Source organism: Chlorella variabilis (genome assembly GCF_000147415.1).
Source record: "Chlorella variabilis unplaced genomic scaffold CHLNCscaffold_11, whole genome shotgun sequence".
Taxonomy (NCBI): Eukaryota; Viridiplantae; Chlorophyta; class Trebouxiophyceae; order Chlorellales; family Chlorellaceae; genus Chlorella; species Chlorella variabilis.
In genome coordinates, this window is record NW_005435077.1 from 807019 (window position 1) to 826451 (window position 19433).

A 19433-nucleotide genomic window follows, 5' to 3' on the forward strand; every position below is an offset into this window, starting at 1 on the left:
GCCCCCGAGAGCAGCGAGTCTGCCCCCACTGCCACGACGGCATTGAAGATGCCCCCCACATGCTGCTCACCTGCCCCCTTTACGCCCCGCTGCGCCTCAACTTTCCTGACCTGTTTGCTGAGCCCCATCCTCCCCACCGCTTCCGTCCGCCAGAACCGTGCCGCCTCGCCGCCTTTGCTGCCGCCTGTCACCAGCGCTGGCTGACCGCCACCGTTGCGCTGCCTGCAGTCCCGCCCTGAACCCCCACTCTCATGTCCACCCCCTTTGCTCTTACCGCACCACACCTGCTCCACGACATGCAGTACTGCCTGCCCGCTCACACACTAAACGCTCGGTGACCTGTCAGTTGGCCTGTCCTGCCTGTTGTTCTACTGCTTCATCCCTCCTTGCTCGAACAACAAAGTCTGTGCTGCAAGCTTGTTCTTGCTGAAACCAGACTGTAAGCCCACACAAGCCACAAGCCAAGTGCAGGCAGCAGGCGACCAGCACAGCCAGCGCGGCGAACAGGAAGGCGTCGGGGGCGCCTCCGGGCACGCTGCAGCAGGGGCAGGAGTAGAGATGGTGGCAGTGGCTCTAACCCAGTCCAGAGAAGCCGCAGCAGGCAAATGGCCTCCCCAGGGCAGGCCCGCTTGGCCAGCAGGCAGCTCGGCAGGCAACCTGGCAGCCCAGGTGGCCACGTGCCGCCTGTTGGCCCATGGCCAGGCCAGGCTGCCTCACCTGCAATAGTTGAAGGTGGCTGGGTCGTCCAGGCGGCGGTCGTAGGTGGCATTGGCACAGAACTCGCTCTCTGGCACCTGCCACCCACTGGCGGCCAGCGCCAGGGGCGGCAGCCAGCGCGGGAGCAGCGAGCCGCCCAGCATTGCTAGCAGCGCTGACGAGTCACTGAGTCACGAAGCGAGAGCAGGCAGGATGGAGAGGGGGAAGCGTCATGTTCGGCGCAGGCCTGCAGGGGAGGCGTGGGGCGAGTGCACAGCGCCGCCGTCGGCTGCTCCGCCCTCCACCCAGAGCAGGCGTCTGGTGGCCCTGAACGCCTCAGGGAGCGTGTCCAAGGGCAGATCCCACTTGGGGTCTCAGGTTGAGGCTACCGAGGACCCAGTGGGGAGGGAACCAACCTCTGGACTCACTCAGGGGGCCAAGAGTGGCGTGTATCGCCTTGGACAGCGGAATGCCAGCCAGGAAACAGCAATTCAGACAGGGTTAGAAACTCTCAGCACTGTGCTTTCCAGTCTGAGCTGGCCGATGCCAACAGGCTTGCCTGTTTGTTTCTCACATTGACAGCAACCACTCAAATTGATTAAATCATCTGATTAGGTGTAAATTAGATCGTCTGTTGGCAAGGAGGGGGCCCATCCTGGGAAGCAATAGCGGTCGGCGGCGATCGACGGCACAAAACACCGGCGAGACTGAGGCGCAGCGGAGTTTGGGCCAAAAGAAAGATAGAATTCGATAGAATCCAAGCAAGGATGAAGGAAAACTGAGGGGGTTGAGTCGAATGCTGTAGGGATGGACAAGCTGAGAGAGGGGCAAAGACAAAGCGTGGCTCCAACCAAGCGCGCAACCTACTGCGCCTGCATGCGCGCCGCCGAGCCGGACGCCCCGCTGGCGCCGACCCCGATGCGGCCGCTGCTGCTGGTGCTCTTGACGGGCGCGGCGGCGGTGCCGCTGGTCGCTCCGCTGGCGCTGTCTTGCAGCCCCGAGATGAACTTGATGCTTCGCGCCGCAAAGCGCTGCAGCAGGCCCCATTGCACATCCGAAATCAGCTCCTGGGCGCCAGGCTTCTCAAACACGGCCTGCAGCCGTGGCGCCGACTCCGACAGCACCGCCTGCAGCTTGGAGATGTACTGCTGCACCTCCGCCGGACCTGCACAACACAACACCACACCAACAGGCATGGAGGCAGCGCATCAGGGTGAGTGCTTGCAGCTTCCAGCAGCGGTGCTGGCAAAGCAGAGCTGTATGCTCCCTCAACCCTTATCCTGGGACAGGTGAGGGGATGGGCGGAGTTGGGGCAGAGGAGGAGGAGGGAGGGGCGCTCACCTGGCAGCCCAAACAGCCCCGTCGACACCTGCGGCATGGCCACGCCTCGCCCTGCGCCGCTGGTCAGCACATCCCACAGCAGCCGCGACCGCTGCACGCTCTGCCGCTCGTCAGGCTGCGCAGGCACGAGGCGCGCCGCCAGCGCCGCGCTGCCGCTGCGCTCCTGCAGCTGCTGCCTGCAGAGCGGCGGGCGAGGCACAGGGGGGCATGAGGAAAGCAGTTGCTGCCCAGCTGGTGGAAGCGGCAGGTCCAAGTTCAGGGTCCCATCAGCCTCCCGCAACTCGATGCGTGGTAGCATCATGCCCGCTCGCTCCCGGACACACACACAGACACGTACACACCAGATAGAAAAGGCAGACACAGACAGACAGAAAGGCAGGCAGACATGCACAAACTGAAAGGCAGGTGCACACCCACAGCCGCACCTGACGTTGCTGGTGATGGTTGCGTCCACCAGGCGCACCAGCTCGGAGGCCAGCGGCTTGCGCACGGGGCGCCCGCCCTCGCTGCACACCCACTCCGCCAGCAGCCACAGCTGCGCACGGGGAGGAAGCAGGGCGCAGGGGTCCAGGTCAGGAGGGCAGGGGGGTCCAGCCTTCCAGCCTGCAACGCTGATGCGGCCTGCACCGCTTCCAGGCAACGCTGCCTGCACCGCCACCTGCACCGACACCGGTTGACACCGCCTGTGCCGCATGCTTGTACCGCTCCCGTGTACCCCCATCCGCACTGCTCCCTTGTACCGCATGCCTGTACTGCTGCCCTGCACCGCACCTGCGCCGGGTCGTAGTCCTGGCTCTTGCTGCTCTCCTCAAACAGGTTCTCCAGGCGGCTCCACCGCATGCGCCCGTCCACAAGGATGAGGTCCTCAAAGGAAGCCCTGCGGGGGACGGCGGCGGTGGGCACGGCGCGCAGGGATGCAGGGGCTCAGGGGCAGCAGGCGTGGAGGAGACAGCGGGATGCCATGCTCAAAGGCAGGAGGCTGGGACATGCAGGCCGGTGCGCATGCCAGGCGAGCCTACGAGCAGAATCAACCGCCAGCCGGCAGCCCGGCACAGGCAGACGCCATGCAGCACACCGCCGGCGGTGGCGGCGAGCTCACCGCAGCTCCGGGGCGGGGTCAGTGAGCAGGCGGCGGGCCATGTAGGGGTATGCGCGGGCGATGAGCTTGTAGTTGGGGTCGGCGGTCAGCGCCAGCCCCTCCAGCACGGTCAGGGAGCGCAGGATGAGGGCATAATAGGCGGGCACCCTGCGCAGGCAGGGGTGGGTAGGGTGGGGTTGGGGTAGATGGGAATGAGGGTTGGGTTGGGGGGGGCGTGGTGCTGCACAGACGTGCTGGCACAGGCCTGGGCTGCAGGCCGAAAGAGACAAGAAGCCAGTACCGGCCCCACCTGAAGGGGTACTGGAACAGCACGCCGCCCAGCCCGTCCACGATCGCCCGGAAGTTGAGCTGGCTGACGCTGTCCTGCGGCAGGGCACCGGCGCAGCAAGCGGGGGCACCAATGAGGAGGCTGATGACCCTAAACAATGGCCAGGCCGCAGCGCGGCGCGGCATGAGCTGGCGGTGTGGCAGCCGTACAGCAACGTAGAACAGCAGCGCAGTACAGCAGCGCAGTACAGCAGCGGCAGTACGGTGCGGCGTGCCTGCAGGACGTTGTCAAAGAAGGCGGCGAGGGCGGGGGCGATGGGGGTGGTGTCCACTGACGGGTCCATGAACTCCAGCCTGCGGTACATTGGGGCGGTACAAGGTGGCACAGCTGGCGTGGTACAGGTGGTGCGGCGCACTGCCGCTGTGCTACGGCCCAGCAGTGTGCAAAGGTTCCCAGCCCCAGCTCGCAGGAAGACAACGAGGCCTAGAGAGGGGGCCTAGCTCACGTATAATAATCGTAGCACCTGCAGCGGGGGGGGGGGGGGGGGCGGCAAGGGAGGTGTGCGTGAGGGTCAGATGGGCATGCACTGACTGGCCAACCCAAGCCTGCGCAGCCATGCCCGGCACTTGTGCGATGCCAAGAAGCGGGGCGTGGGCGGGGCCCCGCAAGCAGGCAGCCCAGCAGGCAGGCGCCGGGCTGCCCCCCCTGCTGCCTCCCGCCGCTCACATGGCCAGGTAGTCCCGGTTGACGAGGTGCACGACGTGGGCGATGATGGCGTACCGTGCTGCAGTACAGCGGTACAGGGCGGTGGCGGGAACATCAGCTGGAAGCTGGTTGGCCACCTCTGGGCGCGAGCTGGCAAGCCGCCCAACACGGCAACCCCGCCTGCGTGCCCCTCACGCCGGAGCCCTGACCCGGTTTAACTCACAGGCACACACACACACACAAAGCAGCGTGCCCCCTCACCCGAGGGCGGCGCCTCGCTCATCATGCCAAAGTCCAGGTAGACGAGGTCGCCGCTGGTGGTGGCCAGCAGGTTGCCGGGGTGGGGGTCTGCGACAGGGGCGGCAGCACGCGGGTGGGGAGGGGTTGGCACCGCACGAGCAGAGCATCGAGCCGCGGCGCGCAGCACAGCAGCGCCACGGCAGCCGCGGGGCGAGCGCGTATGCCGGCACGGCACAGCAACGCAGCAGCCACGGCAGCCGCAGCAGCCCAGCATTGGCCCCCAGCAGACAACCAGCAGCCAAGCGTGTGGCGACCCAGCAGGCGGTACCACCGGCGGTACCGGCAGCGCACCCGCGTGGAAGAAGCCGGCTTCCAGCAGCTGACGCAGGGTGCACTCGATGCCGACGGTCACAAAGTCGACGGTGTCGAGGCCCAGGCGGGTCATGGCTGCAGGGGCAGTACACAGGCGGTACTGTTCGTGGGGGTGTGGACAGGGGTGGTGGTGGTGCCCGCCCTGGCGTCCCTCTGTCCCCAAACCACCACACACGCGCGCCCGCATACACATGTGCTGCCAGAGGCCACCCCCGCGGGCCCGCCCACCTTCTTCATCCGTCAGCTTCACCCCATCAATCCACTCCATCGTTAGCACCCTCCTGCTGGTGGCCTCCCACTTGATGCCAGGCACTCGCACCCGCGGCACGTGGCTGCCAGACAACAACAGGGGTGGGTGGGTGGTGGGTGCGAGTGGGTTCATTGGCTGCCACGGGGGCGGGAGCAAGGAAGGAGGCAGCGCGACAGCCCCCGCCACAGGCCAGCCGCCCGACCAGTGCCGGCGCGCACGGCGCCCAAAGCGGCCATGCCGGTACTCAACATCCCCAACACACACACACACACACGCACACGCGCACACACACACACACGCACGCACCTGTACAGCCGCCCAAACTTCTCCGCGTTGCGCCCCTCCTGCTCATAGTCCAGCTCACCAAACAGCCGCGCCGCAAACTCGTCCACAAGAGGCACCAGCGGCTGGGACACCTGCGGGGCGCGGCAAGCGGGCCAGGCGGCGGGCAGTTGTGGGTGCGGGCCAGCGGCATAGGACAGCAGGTAGCCGGGCAGGCAAGTGCTGGCTCAACCCCTGTCCCCTCGCCACACCGCCACACTCAAACACGCTCTCTCTCTCCTCCCCTCCCCCTCTCTCTTCTCTCTCTCTCTCTCTCCCCCTCCCAACTGCAGTATGTTGCTATACACCACGACATGCATGCACACACCGCCACAACACACACCCTCCCTCCCTGCCCCCCTCCTTCCCACCCCTCCCACCTGTGGGATGTTGTCGTCCACCACCGCCACCAGGCGCCGCAGCAGCACCATGTCGATGGCGATGTTCTCGCCGATGCCCGGCCGCTGCACCTTGACCGCCACCTCCTCCCCCGTGCTGCGCAGCCGGCCGCGGTACACCTGCCCCAGGCTGGCGGCGGCCACCGGCTCGGGCGTCAGCTCGCTGAACACCTCGTGCACCGGCCGCCCCAGCTCCTCCTGGATCACCTGCGGCGGTGGAAAGTGCGGCGGGTGGAAAGGAGGGGTGGGTGGAAAGATGGGGTGGAAGGGAGGGGAATGTGCGGCAGGTGGCAAGATGGGGTGGATCGGCCAGGGGTGTGGAGAGTGTCGCAGGCATGCAGGGCGGTTGTACACGAAGCTCCATGGCCAGCCAGCCACGGCAGCCTCCCCGACCCTCCCCACTCGCCTCGTACGCGATGGTGCTGGGGAAGGAGGGCAGACGGTCTTGCAGCTCAGACAGCGCATCCAGGTAAGGCTTGGGCAGCAGGTCGGGGCGGGCTGCAGGCAGGCGCAGCCGGCAGCACAAGTGAGGTGGCGAAACGGCAACGAGGGGAAGGAAAGCGGGCACGGATGGACCAAGAAGGCTGCAGGCGGCCTGCTGCGCCGGCTGCCGGCGCGGCACTGGATCGAGCAGGCGCCGCCGCCTGGCGCGGCTGCGGCACAGGTAGGAGTTCCGGCCGCGGCGGGTCGCACCGCTCAGCGCCTGCCCAGTCTTGACAAAGCTGGGGCCCAGCCCGCTGAGCACGCTGCGCAGCTGCTTTGCACGCTGCGGCGCGTTGGACTCCAGGCTGCCCGACGCCAGGTCAGCCAGGACGCGGGTGATGAAGGCGCCCAGGCTGGCAGCCACCCGCACCGAACGCGCCGCCAGCTCTGCAGGGCGAGAGCGGGCAGCAGGGGTGGGCGGGAGCGGTGAGCGCCATGCATGCGTGCCGGTCCATGTCAGCTGGGCTGTGTCAAAGGGGGCGTCAAAGGGGGCCAACGCGGGCAGCAGCTGCAGGGAGGGCAAGCACAGCCCCACAGGGCTTTGGTGGGAGGGCGTCCAGCAGGCTGACCTGTGGGTCGGCTGCTGAGCGCCTCGGCCAGGCGCTCTGGGTCGTATGAGACCCCCATCTCCACGAGGAGCGAGGGCAGCTCGGGTGTGAGGGTGCTGAGCTCCATGGCATCCACCCTGCGCAGCAAATCATGCGAGTGAAGGGTGCAGGGTGGTCGGCCTGCCCGCAGCGGCATTCCCGGTGCCGACGCCCGAGGCGGCTCCGCTTCCCAAGCAAGGCCGCAGCGCCGGGTCGCGTGCACCATGCTGCCCTGCCTGCTCACCATGTCCGCTGCCCCGTCTCAGTGAAGAACCAATCGTTGGTGCTGCTGCTGGCGGCCGTCACTTGGGGAGTCTGTGCCGCCGCCGCCGCGGGCGCCTGCCGCCGCGGCTGCCCAGGCGAGCGCTGCCCAGCCGCCCAGCCGTCTGGCCGCCTGCGTGAGCCGCTGCTGCCTGGATGCCGCTCTGGATGCCTGGGGCCCACGACCCAGCCACAGGCACCAGAGGTGTGCCACTGGGCGGTGGGCGCGCTGGCTGTGCGCATGTCGAGAAGTGTCAACAGGCGCTCCTGCACCACCGGGGCCCTCGTTTGTGGAGTGCGTGGTGCGAGGCAGGTGCAGCGGTACATTTGCAGTACGTATCATTGGATGGTCGTGAAAAGCACGGGGTGCATCTTAAAACAATGATTGCTTGGACCGGTAAATTGACTTGGGCGCGACAACTTGGAGGCTGCATGCTGAGCCCGACTGCCTCGTGAAACGCGTCGAGCAGTCATCAGCTTCCGGCATTCCTCGAAACAATTCCGTGAATTACAGTCATGGCTGGAGCACGGCCGGCACCGCTGTGGCCACTTGCAGTTCTGCTGCTGTGGGGCGGCATCGCCTGCTGCGAGGCCTCCCTGCGCGACGCCTCCTCAGTGCGCGGTTCGGGTGAGCGTGCGCTGCAGGAATCACGCTCGTGCGGGACAGCTCGACTCGCAGCTTGGAGCTGGTCACACCAGATCCCTTGCCATCAGATGGAGGTGGTTGGGAAGCCGTCAACCCTCCTATGCGTGGCTCCCTGGATGCAGTGGGCCGCATCGATGCCGTCTGGCCGCCGCTGCCTGAAGCCGACGAACAGCAAGTGCGCGCCGCCGCTCGCCGGAGCGGAGCCGCCGGCAGCCACGCCAGCCGCACCAGCAGCGACGACAACCAGGCACACTCACCGTCCCCGCCGGCAGACGATGAGCTGAGCGGCGCAAGCGCAGCAGCAGCAGGTGGCGAACTGCCGAGCAGCCTGAACCAGACCGGCATGGCAGCGATGGTGGCGCCGGCAACGCAGCGGGCTCGGGCAGCAACTGGCACCACCTTGAGCACCGAGCCGAGCGTGCCGCAGGCCCCCAGCATGAGGGCAAGCCCCATGGCCCAGGGTGCAAGTGAGCCGGGCTCCAGGGTGGCCGCATTGCTTACATGTTACAGCGAAACGTCGCTTTCATCCAATCGTAACCCTTGCTGGACGCCTTCCCTCGCTGGCTGGTGCAGCGGCGGCGGTCAGCGCCCCATCCCCAGATGAGCTGGCGGAGCTACTGCCAGCCTGCCAAGCCGGCACCTTCATCAATCTCACCTCGCTGGCCTGCCAGCCGTGCCCCAGGGGGCACTTTTCAAGCATTGACGGAGCGCGCAGCTGCGCCCCCTGCCCTCGCGGCACCTGGCAGAGCGCGCTGGGCGCCACCACCTGCAACGGCTGCCCTGCCGGCACTGCGGGCCACCTGAGCGGCGCACACCACGTGATGCTCTGTGAGGCGTGCCCCGTGGGCTCCTTTGCTGATGCCCCTGGGGCCACCTGGCCTTGCAAGGTGCGGAGAGGCGGCGTGGCACGCCAGCCCAGGCCAGCCCAGGCAGCCGGAGCTGGTGGGGTTGCTGGCGGCCTTTGCATGCCCGCCGTGCCCTGCTCACACACCCCTCGCGCCTATTTGCAGCCTTGCCCTCCGGGAACGTTCACGAGGCAGCACGGCGCAGCCAGCTGCACGGCATGCCCGCCAGGCACCGCTTGGGATGGCAGCGGCCAACTCTCGACATCCTGCCCAGCCTGCCCCCACGGCACGTTTGCCAGCCGCACGGGCTCGACTGTGTGTGATGCGTGCCCTCCAGGCACGCTGGCAGAGGTACCGGGGCTGAGCACCTGCCAGGTCTGCCCCGCCGGCACCGCGTCCGCCGCATGGGGCGCATGGCGGCGCTCCTCCTGCCAGGCATGCCCCGCGGGGACTTTCGCGGAGCAGGGGTCCACCTTTTGCAAGGCGAGAGGGGCTGCCAGCCATTAGCATGCAACTGGCGGGAGGCGCAGCGGGGCCTGGTACCTGGCATGTGCGCCCAAGCCGCTGCCCGCCATCTGACGCCTTCCCTTCCCTCCCTCCCTCCCGCTGTTTGGACCCTGCAGCCTTGCCCCTTGGGCACCGCATCCAGCCAGCCGGGTGCCACCTCTTCTTCCGCCTGCATGCCGTGCCCGCTGGGCCAGCACACCGGGGAGGCGGTTGGGGCGAGCGCCTGCAAGCCGTGCCCAGAGGGGCGCTTCTCAGACAGGGCGGGCGCCGTGTTTTGCGAGGCAAGCGCAACTCCCTGCTGCCCTGCCGGTGCCTGTTGCCCTCCCTGCTGGCTGCTGCTGGAGCCTTGCAGCCATGCTGGCCTCGCTCTGCTGGGGAATGCCGATGGCTGCTGCTGATGGTGCCTCTGTTGCTGACAAAGCCACCTTGCCTGCCTGCCCGTCTGTGCCCTGTAGTTCTGCCCCAACGGCCAGTTTGCCAGTAGCGAGGGCTCAGCCAAGTGCCAGGGCTGCCCGGCAGGGACCTATGCCCCTCAGGGCAGTGCAGTGTTGGGTGCCACATCTGACAGCCTCTGCCGCGACTGCCCGCCTGGCACCTGGGGCAGCGGCGGCGGCACCTGCAGGGCCTGCCCCACTGGCACAGCATCGCGGCAGTACGGGGCGAAACGTGCAGAGCACTGCCAGGCAAGAGGCGCTGGACGGCTGCGGCGGGAGACTGCTGCTCTGTAGCAACAGAAAAAACGTGCTGTCGCTGCCTGGCGCTGCCTGGCACGGCTCCTGCTCGCCTCACTTTTGCCTCCCGGTCTTGTGCATGGCTGCAGGCGTGCCCACAGGGCACCCAGTGGTCGTCCCGCTACTCTGTGCAGCTCGGCATGCCCATCGCAGAGTGCACGGCAGGAGCTAGAGCGACAGCATAGACAACTAGCAGCTCAGCTTTGTTGCATGCTCCTGTACCTTTGTTTATACTATCTGCAGCGCATCATGTACCATACCTCGCAAATTCCCACGGCCACGCACCCATTTTCAGCCTCTACTGCTGTTCAAGGGCTGGCTGTGATGCAGCACGACACACCATAGCCCGCCGTCACAGTCTGGCAGCGGTGGTTGCCCACCACCGCCGTGGGTGTGTTGGACAGGTGCGCGCTGTCGCTGCACCTGGCGGCCCGCTCCTCGTAGAAATCTTCAAAGTTGCAGCGGCCATCGCCCAGCTCGCCGGTCGATCCGGTGCCCCAGCACCACACCTGGCCGCCATCGTCCACAGCACACACACTGGGCGTGTGCGGGCAGGGCGCAGGCGCGAGCTGGGTGAGCACGGCGTCACGCGGTCAGCACCACAAGCCTTGCTGGAAGCACTGCAACCACAGCGCACACTCCACCCCGGCTGCCACCATCCCTGTTTACAGAACCCCACCAACATCACCGCACACACCGTGTGTTGAGCCTGCATCGAGCGCCACAAAGCGGTGCCCGCCCAGCACCGCCACAGGCTCCCAGGACGCGTGCCCGGTGCCGTTCCTCCCATCCCCCAGCTGTCCATACTCCCCCGTGCCCCTGCATGGCAGCAACTAACGCGCATTTGCCATGCAGGGGCTGGCCTCAGTCCATTTGCGGCTGCCTTTCATGCAGCTGCGCTGCGCACCATCTTTCAATCAGGGCTCACCAGCACCATGCTGCCGCGCTAGTGTCCACGCCGCAAGAAAATGACAGTCCAGCCGAAACAACAGTGAAATTGTGATCCCCCAAAATTGCCACCGGCACGACACTACTCTCATTTGCTCCATTCCCCAGCTCGCCGTGCTGGCCAGGACCCCAGCACCAGGCCCTGCCGGTGCCGTGGTCAAGGCCGCAGGTGTGACCGCCGCCAGCGCTGATGGCAGAGAAGGAGACACCCCCGGGGACCTCGGTTGGCGATGGAGTAACCATCGGAAGGAAGCGCGGTTCGATGGGCGGCAGCATGTATGGGTTCAAAGTCCATCCAGGGGTCAAGCCCCTGCAGCGCACGAGCTATGGAGGCTTGGGGGAGGCGCCCCGGCCGCTGCAGAAAGCAGTCGGGCATGCACGTACGCTGTAGGCTGGCCATGGCCAGCAGCACGCTGATGCCCACCAGCAGTAGGCTGCTCCCTCCTCGGTGAGCGCGCAGGTGTAGTCCACCAGTCCGCCGCTGATGTCCGCAAACGAGGGGCTGCTCAGCACTCTGGAGGGGGTGGCAACCTCAAAACTGCCTGAGGCCTCATTCTGATCCTCGCCAGGGATTCTGGTGCCCAGCATGCTTCCATAGTTGTGACCTGCGGCGCTCGGTAGCAGAGCGGTCGAGTGCTTGCACTTAATGCGCACGCCAGACAGGAAAGCCCAACAGCGGGCGCACCAAAGCAGTAGGCAGCACCCTCGGCGTCCAGCAGGCACGAGTGAAAGCTGCCCGCAGCGATGCGCGGCACAGGCGCAGCGCCGCCGCCCAAGCCATCGGTCGTCACCGGCACAGGGGCTGCGCTCATCCCGCTATAATATTTCGGAACTCCCAGCTGGCCATACCCATTACTCCCCTGCAGCCATGAGGTGCAGAAGCTTGTCCAATGCGTTTGGCGATGTGATGTGATGCGGGGCGCACGCAGGCGGCGAGGGCTACTCACCCAGCAAAACGGCCGCCCGGCTGCCAGGCCGCAGACGTGCATGCCGCCTGCAGACAGCGTGTCGAATTGAAGCGCTACGCCGCCGGCGGGTGCCAGCACCTGGACAGGCACTGGAGAGAAGTGGCCGCCGGCGGTGTCGCCGCTCCGCCCGTCGCCCAGCTGCCCGGCGTTGCCAAGGCCCCAGCAGATGGCCGCCCCGCCGGGCTCCGCGCTTGCGGCTGCCGCCAGCGTCAGGGCGACCAGGGCACTGCCCAGCACCGGCGCTCGCATGTGGCCTGCAGGTCATGGACAGCGGTGAGAAGTACATGTATGTGGGCAGGCAGCACAGACCACAAGCGATGGTCACGTCGTCTGCCAAGCGACTGACGGCAACAGCCCGCCCCCGGACCCTTGTGGCGCCACTTCTCCGTAGTTTTGGCCTCCAGATCCCACCTGAGCTCAGATGATGCACCCGAGCCAGGCAGGCTGAAGCTGAGCAAGCCGTGGGGCAGCACCAGCACAGTCGGTGGCAGCTGCGGGCAGCTGCGGCGACGGTGGGCCGAGGGCAGTGGCGACGGCGGCTCTTGGACAGCGCTGCAACACTCCAGGTCGCGCTCTGCAAGCATTATTTACAGCATTTATTAACCGCAGCAAGAGCGTGAACCTCAGGGCGGCCAAGAGGGTTTTGGGGTGCACTGTCACAATTAATTTTACCTTTGTCTCCTGCAGAGCTGGTGCAGAACAGCACTAGGATCCACGAGGGGCCCGTCTGCTTACGGTGGGCTCGTTTGTGCGAATTCGCTTGCACAGGTGGCAAATGACTGTTTACGTCATCACCGCGCTTTCAAAGCCCTGCAGCAACTAATTTCGATTGGTCTGATCTTCCTCGAGCACTCCATTGTTGCTAGTAGGCTGCAACAGCTGAAACAGAGAAGGCCGGAGTGCGTCTGGTAGACGATGACCGTCACCCCCGCAGCGTGCGTCACCAGTGCCTGCTGCTTGAACGGATTGGGCCAAACCGCCCATGGCAAGCCTGCCCAGTGGTCGCCATGGCGCACATGGCCTGACAGCAGACGCGCTTCCAGAAGGCGGCAGCTTGTTAAACAGCGCGCAAAGCTGATCATTGGCCGAGTGCAGACCGGCGGCGGGAATGGCTGACCGACGCCCCGCCGCCGCCCCCCTCCCGCCCTCCCGGCCCTTGCAGCAACGGCGCCGCCGCCGCCGCGCCGCTCTTCTCCCCCTACACCCTGCCCGGCGGCCTGCAGCTGCCGCACCGGATAGTGTACGCGCCTATCACGCGGTGCAGGGCGTTCAACCAGGTGCCGCAGCCCAACGCAGCGCTGTACTACTCGCAGCGCGCCTCCCCCGGCGGCCTGCTCATCACAGAGGCGACCTGCATCAGCGACCGCGCCCACGGCTACCCCTGCACCCCAGGTGCGCGCCGCAGCCGCAGGCGCAGGCCTCCCGCCGCCATCCAGCAGCACGCGCAGTAGCGCGCGCAGCGCTGCCGCTGGGCTGCATCGATGGCCCTGGGATCGCTGCCCCACGTGTCGCTGCCGTTGCTGCTGCGCCTGTGACGCTGCAGCTGTGCCTGCGCCTGCTTCGCCCCTTGCCAGGCATCTACACGCAGGAGCAGATCGATGCCTGGAAGCCAATCGTGGACGCCGTGCACCAGAAGGAAGCCATCTTCTTTGCGCAGCTGTGGCACGTGGGCCGCGCCTCCCACCACGTGAGCGAGTCAGCTGCCGCCGCCGTGCCGTGCGAGCGCCGCCACGCCAGCCGTTGAGTGTGCCTGCCACCGCCAGCGCCCTTCCTCCTGTTCTCGCCTGAGACGGATGGGCTGCCGCGGCGCCCGCGCCCGCTTGCAGACTATCAGCCGAACGAGGAGCTGTCCATCTCACCCAGCACCCTGCCCGGCAAGAACGGCCAGTGCTTCTCCCTGAAGACCATGCAGGCACGCTGCACGGCGGCGGCTGGTGCCCTGGGGGTGTCACCTGTGGAGCAGGCGGAGACGCCCTCCCCCGCTGCAAACCAGAAGTCATTTTTGCTCAGAGCCAGCTCTCTTCTGACCCTTCCCATCCTTCCTGGCATCCCACCCCGGCTGCCTGTCGCAGATGGAGGACTACCCCGCTCCCCGCCAGCTGGACATCGCAGAGATCCCCGCCATCGTGGACCAGTACCGCCAGGCGGCGCGCAAGGCGGTGGAGGCTGGCTTTGATGGGGTGGAGGTCCACGGGGCCAACGGTGGGTGGCTGGGTGGCTGCGGCAGGGGTGGGGCCGGACGGTTGCGCCCGCATGGGCGGCTCTGGCCGGGCGGCATAGAACCAGAAGATTTGGTCGGTGGCCTGCCGCCGCCACCGAACGCGCCCCACCCCTCCTCCGGCCCCTGCGCCCTGCAGGATATTTGATTGACCAGGTGGGGGTGCGGAAGCGCTGGGCTGGGGCCGGGCTGCAGCAGATGTGCAGCAGGGAGCAGCTCCCTCCCTGCTCACACTCTCGTCGAGGCACATGTGCTGCCCGCCAGACTCATTTCGACAGCGCCTGCTCGAGCGCTCACCCGGCCATTGCACCGCCCGGCCGATGTGCCGCCTGACCGATGTGCCGCAGTTCCTCAAGGACGGCATCAACAACCGTACCGACGAGTACGGCGGCCCCATCGAGAGCAGGTGCCGCTTTGCTCTGGAGGTGGTGTGGGCGTGCTGCGAGGAGATTGGGTCGGAGAAGGTGCGGCGCGCCTTGGGTGTGCGGCTGGCATGGGGACTGGATGCGCTGGGCTGCTCTTGGTTGGGTGGGCTGATGCCACCTGCTGGCGCCTTCGCGTGGCGGGCAGCGGCATGGCGTAGCTCCTGCCTGAGGCTGGCGCCGGCTGCCGCGCGCTGCATGTGCGCAGGTGGGCATCCGGCTGTCGCCCTTTGGCGGCTTCCTGGATGCCGCCGACTCGCACCCTTACGCTCTCAACATCTGCTAGAGGAGCTGAACAAGTGAGGCGGGGTGGGGAGGGGTGCAGAGTGGCTGGGGATGGGCTGGAGTCTGCCGAAGGCAGGGGGCTCTCTCGTTTGCCTGCCGGCAGGTGTCCGCTACATGCTGCCGCTCACCCAGCCCGCCGCTGCCGCCTCCCGCAGGATGAGCCTGGCTTGTGAGTCGAGCGGCGGCCCAATGTGTGCATCGTGCAGGCACCTTCCTCGCCATGGAGGCAGGGGGTGGTTCCAGGTGTTGGTCTGGGGAGCCGCATTTCATTGGTTGCTCCGCCTGCCCCCTCCTGCAGATGTGCACGTGACTGAGCCCCGTGTGGGTGGGTCTGAGGACAGGGACGAGGGCGGCGATTCCATCAAGCCCTTCCGGGAGGTGCGCCCCGCCCGGCAGCACCGCCTGACCCAGCCGCTCGCTGGCGCCGGCCTGCCTACCGGCCCCGCCTCCTCCCCCGATGGAGCTGCCTCCTAGCTGGCACCCTGCTTGCGTTCCTCTCGTGCTGACGCCCGTGCTGATGCCAGGTTGCTGTGGGTGGTGCTCCGCAGGTGTACAAGGGCACACTCATCTCTGCTGGCGGCTTCACGGCGGCGACCGGCGGCGCCGCCGTCGAGAGCGGGCACTGCGACCTCGTCTGCTACGGCAGGTGAGCTGGTGTTGGAGGAACAGCGCGCTCCCTTGCCCCCCGGCAGCCCGCCATGCTGGCGCCACACTGGCTCTGCCTGACATCACGGGCGCCGCCGTGGATGCTGACGTGGATGCTGATGTGGATGCTGACGTGGATGCGCTGCCACATGGCGCTGCCCGCCACCGCCCTGCAGGCTGCTCCTGGCCAACCCCGACATGCCGCGCCGCTTCCAGCTGGGCGCTCCGCTCAACAAGTACGACAGGAGCACCTTCTACTCCCAGGGTTCAGAGGGTGGGCGACAGCGGCGCCGCCGCTGCCTCTGCTGGGCGCCGGCCGCCCGCTTGATGGGGTGCAGGGAGGGGGGCGCGCCGCTGCCCTGCCCTGCTCCTGCTTCTGAAGATGGCAGCCCTCTGGCTCCCTGGCCTGAGCTGTGGTTGAGAGTTCGTGCTCCCCCGCTGCCCACTGTCTACACACACACACACACACACACCACCTGCCCCACTGGCACAGCCGCTCCTCTCCCTGCTGTGCCCACCTCAGGTTACACCGACTACCCGTTCCTGGAGGAGTCCGAGGATGGCAGCGCCTTCCTGGCGTCTCTGGGCAAGGCATAGGAGCAAGGCATAGGCAAATAATGAATTGGCCCCCTCCGCCCTCCTTTTGGTTGCCCCTCCCCGCACTGCGCCTGCCTCGCAATGCCGCGTTATTCGTTGATTCTTTGAATTCAACATTGCAAATCGTTTGAACTATTTTGTTTGCGCTGTGCACATGTGGATGTCGCGGCAGGGGCGCTCCCCCTCCTTGAGCCGCAGATGTGGCAGCAATGCGCCGCCTTCCTTTTGCGCCGCAGCTCGACAAAGGCAGAAGCGGCTACGCAGCAGGCTGCTGCTGGGCAGAGCGGGCCTACTTTGAGCCATTCCTTTCTCAAAAACAGCAGCTGACTACAAAAAAACACGGCCAAACATGTGTGAACAGCGCAAGCTGACAGGGTCCCGCCTGGGGAGGTGGGAGCAAGGCTTTTGCAAAAGCAAGATCACAGAGGCAATTGCATGCAGGTAATTGGGCATAGCCAAGTGCACTTCGGTCGGCTGCGGCCAGCCCGTCAGGGCCGTCGCCGCCGGCACACAGCGCTGCGCCCGCCGGACCGCCGCATGCATGGGGTGGGGCCTGCCGCAACGACTCCCGACCCTCCTGCCCGCGGCGCTCACTCGCGCTGCGCCATGTCGTGGCGCACCTTGCGCTGCAGCTGGTAGATGCCTGTGACCGCCATGAAGGCGTTGACCGCCAGCAGGTTGTAGTTGACCTGTGGCAGCGGCAGGTGGGTGCAGCAGCACACCAGGCAGGTGGTGGGTGCAGAGGGCGGAGCGGGGAGGGGATGGTGCAGCAGGGAGGCGCTGGGGCATGCACCATCCCCGAGGCCAGGCGCGCCCCAGGCTGCGGCGGCGGCCCACCCCGAGCGCCGCGCCACCTCACCGGCGTGATCTGGGTGCTGAAGCGCGACCAGATGAGACCCGTGGCAGTGATGGCGCACTGCTGGGGGTAGGAGACGAGCTCGGCGGGGCGCTGCATGTCTGCAGGCCAGGCGGGCAGCAGGGGAGGGCAGGGGTGGGTGCGGGGGCCGAGGAGGAGCCGAGGCCCGCACGGCGGTCGCCGCCGCAGCATGCCGCCGGCGCTGCAGCCCAGAGGGTCGGCCTGCTGCCGCAGGATGGGCAGGCGGCCGCTGGGCGCCACCCAGCCGCCGGCTCTCGGCTCGGCCCGCCCCGGCCAGGCAGCACGCATCAAGGCAGCCCCCGACTGCCGCCAGCTCTCCAGGCTAGCTTGTACGGGTACCACGCATGCATGCACAAGAGCGGCGGCCCAGGCTAGGCTGCCGGCAAGGCGGGCAGGCAATTGAGCAGCCTGCAGTGGGGAAGACGAGGTCAGCGTGGCACCACCGGGACTTGCCCGACCGTCCCACCTGCGATGTTTGCGATGCTGATGCCCCACTTGAAAGTTGGAGCCCAAAAATGGATTGTTCTGCTCATTTGCAATGAAGAAACACAGCACAGACGGCGTGGCGTGTGAGTGACTTAGTGACGGCAGGCGGCGGGCGGCGGGCGCGGCCCCTGCAGCGTTTGCTCACTTGGGCCCCGCCGGGTGATTCCACAGCATGCGCATCTTCTGCCCCAGGCCTGGAGCCTGTGACGACATCGCTGTAGCCTCGCCTGCCGCCGCCTCTTGCCTCCGCCGGTGACGCCCACTAGCCTGCCGCCACTATGATCGCAGCGCGTGGGCGCTGGTCTCAGCGAGCTGAGGGCCCACCTGCAGGCTCTGCAGGCAGCCAGGGAGCGGGGCGTGAGCGCGCAAGAACCCCACCCACCCCACGCCGCGATCACCCGGCCGGCAACCCCCGTATCCTCTGCGTCATGCGCACACACGCCAGCACCCTTGCCCTCACCCGCAAGAAGAGCGCTGCCGCTGTGGGAAGACGAACCCCAAGCAGCGAACCTGTGCAGCGTTTATCCAGCTGCTGCAAGGAGCTGGCAGGCAGTGCAGAGCTCGAGAGTGTTGCCGTTCTCGATGGATGCCCCGCGGGGCTCCATCTGCTGTGCCCATGCTGCCCTGCGGCCACCCTCGGTTCCGCCTCTTTAACAGCTGTGGGGCGTTGGGGGAACTCTACATCGGCTGCAGCTTCACAGAAAATCGTGGTCACCGCGGTCGCCGTGTTCTGGAACCAACCAGCATGTGATGCATGTCGCTGCACCGCGGTCGAGAGGCGAGAGGCCGCGCCAGGCGCGCTGAACTAGCCGATCAGGGTGAGCCATAGGGCGTGGCAGGCTCGCACAGGTATCCCTCGTCTCTTGAACTCCCCCGCCCAGTGATGCCACTGCAAGGGAAGGCATGAGCGGCGGCAGGCACATGCATCATCGCAGGCGGCAAGAGGCGGGGGCTGGCTTGACGGTGCGCGACCCTGCGACTTGCTAAAGAGCGCCAGGGCAGGCCCAGGCGCTCACCTCTGCCGTGCCGTACTCGCCGAACGAGCTGGCAAACAGGTGAGGGAAGGCGATGACGCCCGCCCAGCCCAGGTGGCGGCAGCGGTGCCGCACCGCCACCGGATCGGCATCCAGCCGCGGCGCGTGCGCCTCCAGATAGCCGCTGCAGGCAGACGTCAGGGGCAGGCTAGCCAGGGAGTGAATCCCCTCCCCGTGTTTGGGAGAATGGGATGGAAAAAGCACGCATGCATGAGCATGTTGGGCTTGGCTTCACCACCGCTCTCCCATGCCGCCGCAACCATCCAGCCTGAGCCAGAGGGTGCCCCTGCCTGATGATGTCCACGAGGCGCTGCCGCCCCGCATCAGTCCTCAGCGTCTTAACCTCCAGCGCCAGAGTGCGCCGCAGCCCAGCGGCCACGCACGCTCTGCATCAGAGAAACAGCAGCAGCAGAGGGAGCCCGCAACAGGCGGCAGGCTCAGAGTGGGCAGCGACAGTGCGGTCAGGTTTGAAGCAGGCTCCGCCGCAGGCGCATTTGGCAGGAGGCGGCGCTGCACACAGCAGGCGGCTGGCAGGGTACAGGCTGGGCTCTCACTCTAGGTACTGCTGCAGGGTGGGGATGCACAAGCCGGGCCTCCCCGCCAGGTGCAGCGCCTGCAGCTGCGCCAGCGTCAAGTCCTGCGCCGTGAGCAGCTGGAAGGGCGTCCCCGTCGCCACTTCCAGCTTCGCCGCTGTGCCAGCATTGGCGCCATCGGTCGGGAAGGCGGCTGACAGCAGGGCATCATGGAACACAATTAGCTGCGGCAGGGACACAGGGGGCGGGCCTGGGCAGGCCCAAACAATCAGCTGGGCAAGGCACATACGCTGGCGCGAAGAGCGGCAGCCACGGCACGGCCATCCAGCCAGCCCTGCAAGAGACAGCGGTGGGCCGCACCTCGCCGTCCGCCGTCTCCTGCACATCAAACTCCAGGTAGGGGAAGGCTGGCAGCGGGCCCTCGAGGCGGTCCCTGTGCAGCAGCGCCGCCGCCGCCTCGGGGATGTTCTCCACCAGCGGACCTGCGCCCATAGAAACAGGCATCAAATATTGGGACGCCACTACCAGCCAGCTCTACGGGTCCCCTGGCACTGGCACAGCTGCGCGCTGCAGGAGCACTTGGAGCACCTTGGAAGCCGTGTGCGCCGCCGCGGTGCCCTGCTCCGTCGTCCTGCTGGCTGCCGGCCAGCAAAACCAGGGCGGAGGCAGC

General features: G+C 67.0%; 5 protein-coding genes across 5 annotated transcripts; 2 read left to right on the top strand and 3 right to left on the bottom strand.

Annotated features, from left to right (window-relative positions):
- Positions 1-1559: 1559 nt before the first annotated feature.
- Positions 1560-7275, bottom strand: CHLNCDRAFT_57972 (hypothetical protein; the record flags this gene model as incomplete). Its single annotated transcript, XM_005847402.1, has 18 exons — positions 7005-7275; positions 6743-6858; positions 6384-6560; positions 6043-6188; positions 5673-5897; positions 5278-5387; positions 4950-5053; positions 4701-4796; positions 4371-4457; positions 4131-4188; positions 3910-3927; positions 3688-3757; positions 3426-3499; positions 3137-3283; positions 2809-2914; positions 2463-2572; positions 2038-2213; positions 1560-1861 (listed from the first exon to the last, which is right to left on the bottom strand). The coding sequence occupies exons 1-18, from the start codon at positions 7262-7264 to the stop codon at positions 1560-1562; spliced, it is 2382 nt and encodes a 793-aa protein (XP_005847464.1). The 5' UTR covers positions 7265-7275.
- A 1015-nt stretch (positions 7276-8290) lies between these two features.
- CHLNCDRAFT_13280 (hypothetical protein) lies at positions 8291-8968 on the top strand (the record flags this gene model as incomplete). Its single annotated transcript, XM_005847234.1, has 2 exons — positions 8291-8509; positions 8678-8968. Coding segments are annotated over 2 exons (510 nt in total), but the record flags the coding sequence as incomplete, so codon positions are not given.
- An 836-nt stretch (positions 8969-9804) lies between these two features.
- On the bottom strand, positions 9805-11915 carry CHLNCDRAFT_134397 (hypothetical protein; the record flags this gene model as incomplete). Its single annotated transcript, XM_005847403.1, has 6 exons — positions 9805-9833; positions 10091-10287; positions 10444-10569; positions 11123-11303; positions 11384-11558; positions 11646-11915. 6 exons carry the CDS (start codon positions 11913-11915, stop codon positions 9805-9807), a joined length of 978 nt encoding a protein of 325 aa, XP_005847465.1.
- A 666-nt stretch (positions 11916-12581) lies between these two features.
- Positions 12582-15833, top strand: CHLNCDRAFT_52565 (hypothetical protein; the record flags this gene model as incomplete). Its single annotated transcript, XM_005847235.1, has 12 exons — positions 12582-12601; positions 12829-13058; positions 13241-13353; positions 13739-13868; positions 14024-14040; positions 14232-14348; positions 14595-14605; positions 14747-14760; positions 14890-14969; positions 15140-15237; positions 15413-15510; positions 15730-15833. 12 exons carry the CDS (start codon positions 12582-12584, stop codon positions 15831-15833), a joined length of 1032 nt encoding a protein of 343 aa, XP_005847297.1.
- Positions 15834-15931: 98 nt separating this feature from the next.
- Positions 15932-17739, bottom strand: CHLNCDRAFT_48225 (hypothetical protein). Its single transcript, XM_005847404.1, has 5 exons — positions 17657-17739; positions 17342-17529; positions 17177-17235; positions 16693-16790; positions 15932-16522 (listed from the first exon to the last, which is right to left on the bottom strand). The coding sequence occupies exons 2-5, from the start codon at positions 17374-17376 to the stop codon at positions 16424-16426; spliced, it is 291 nt and encodes a 96-aa protein (XP_005847466.1). The 5' UTR covers positions 17377-17529; positions 17657-17739; the 3' UTR covers positions 15932-16423.
- Between the last annotated feature and the right edge of the window lie 1694 nt (positions 17740-19433).

What these genes read in the sequence shown, in the direction of transcription:
- CHLNCDRAFT_48225 (XM_005847404.1), bottom strand. Translation starts at nt 17,376, where the DNA reads ATGCGCATGCTGTGGAATCACCCGGCGGGGCCCAA. An exon ending in AATCACCCGGCGGGGCCCAA is followed by an intron (nt 17,236 to 17,341) that starts GTGAGCAAACGC and finishes GCAAATGAGCAG; the next exon opens with AACAATCCATTTTTGGGCTC. An exon ending in TCAGCACCCAGATCACGCCG is followed by an intron (nt 16,523 to 16,692) that starts GTGAGGTGGCGC and finishes CCGCTGCCACAG; the next exon opens with GTCAACTACAACCTGCTGGC.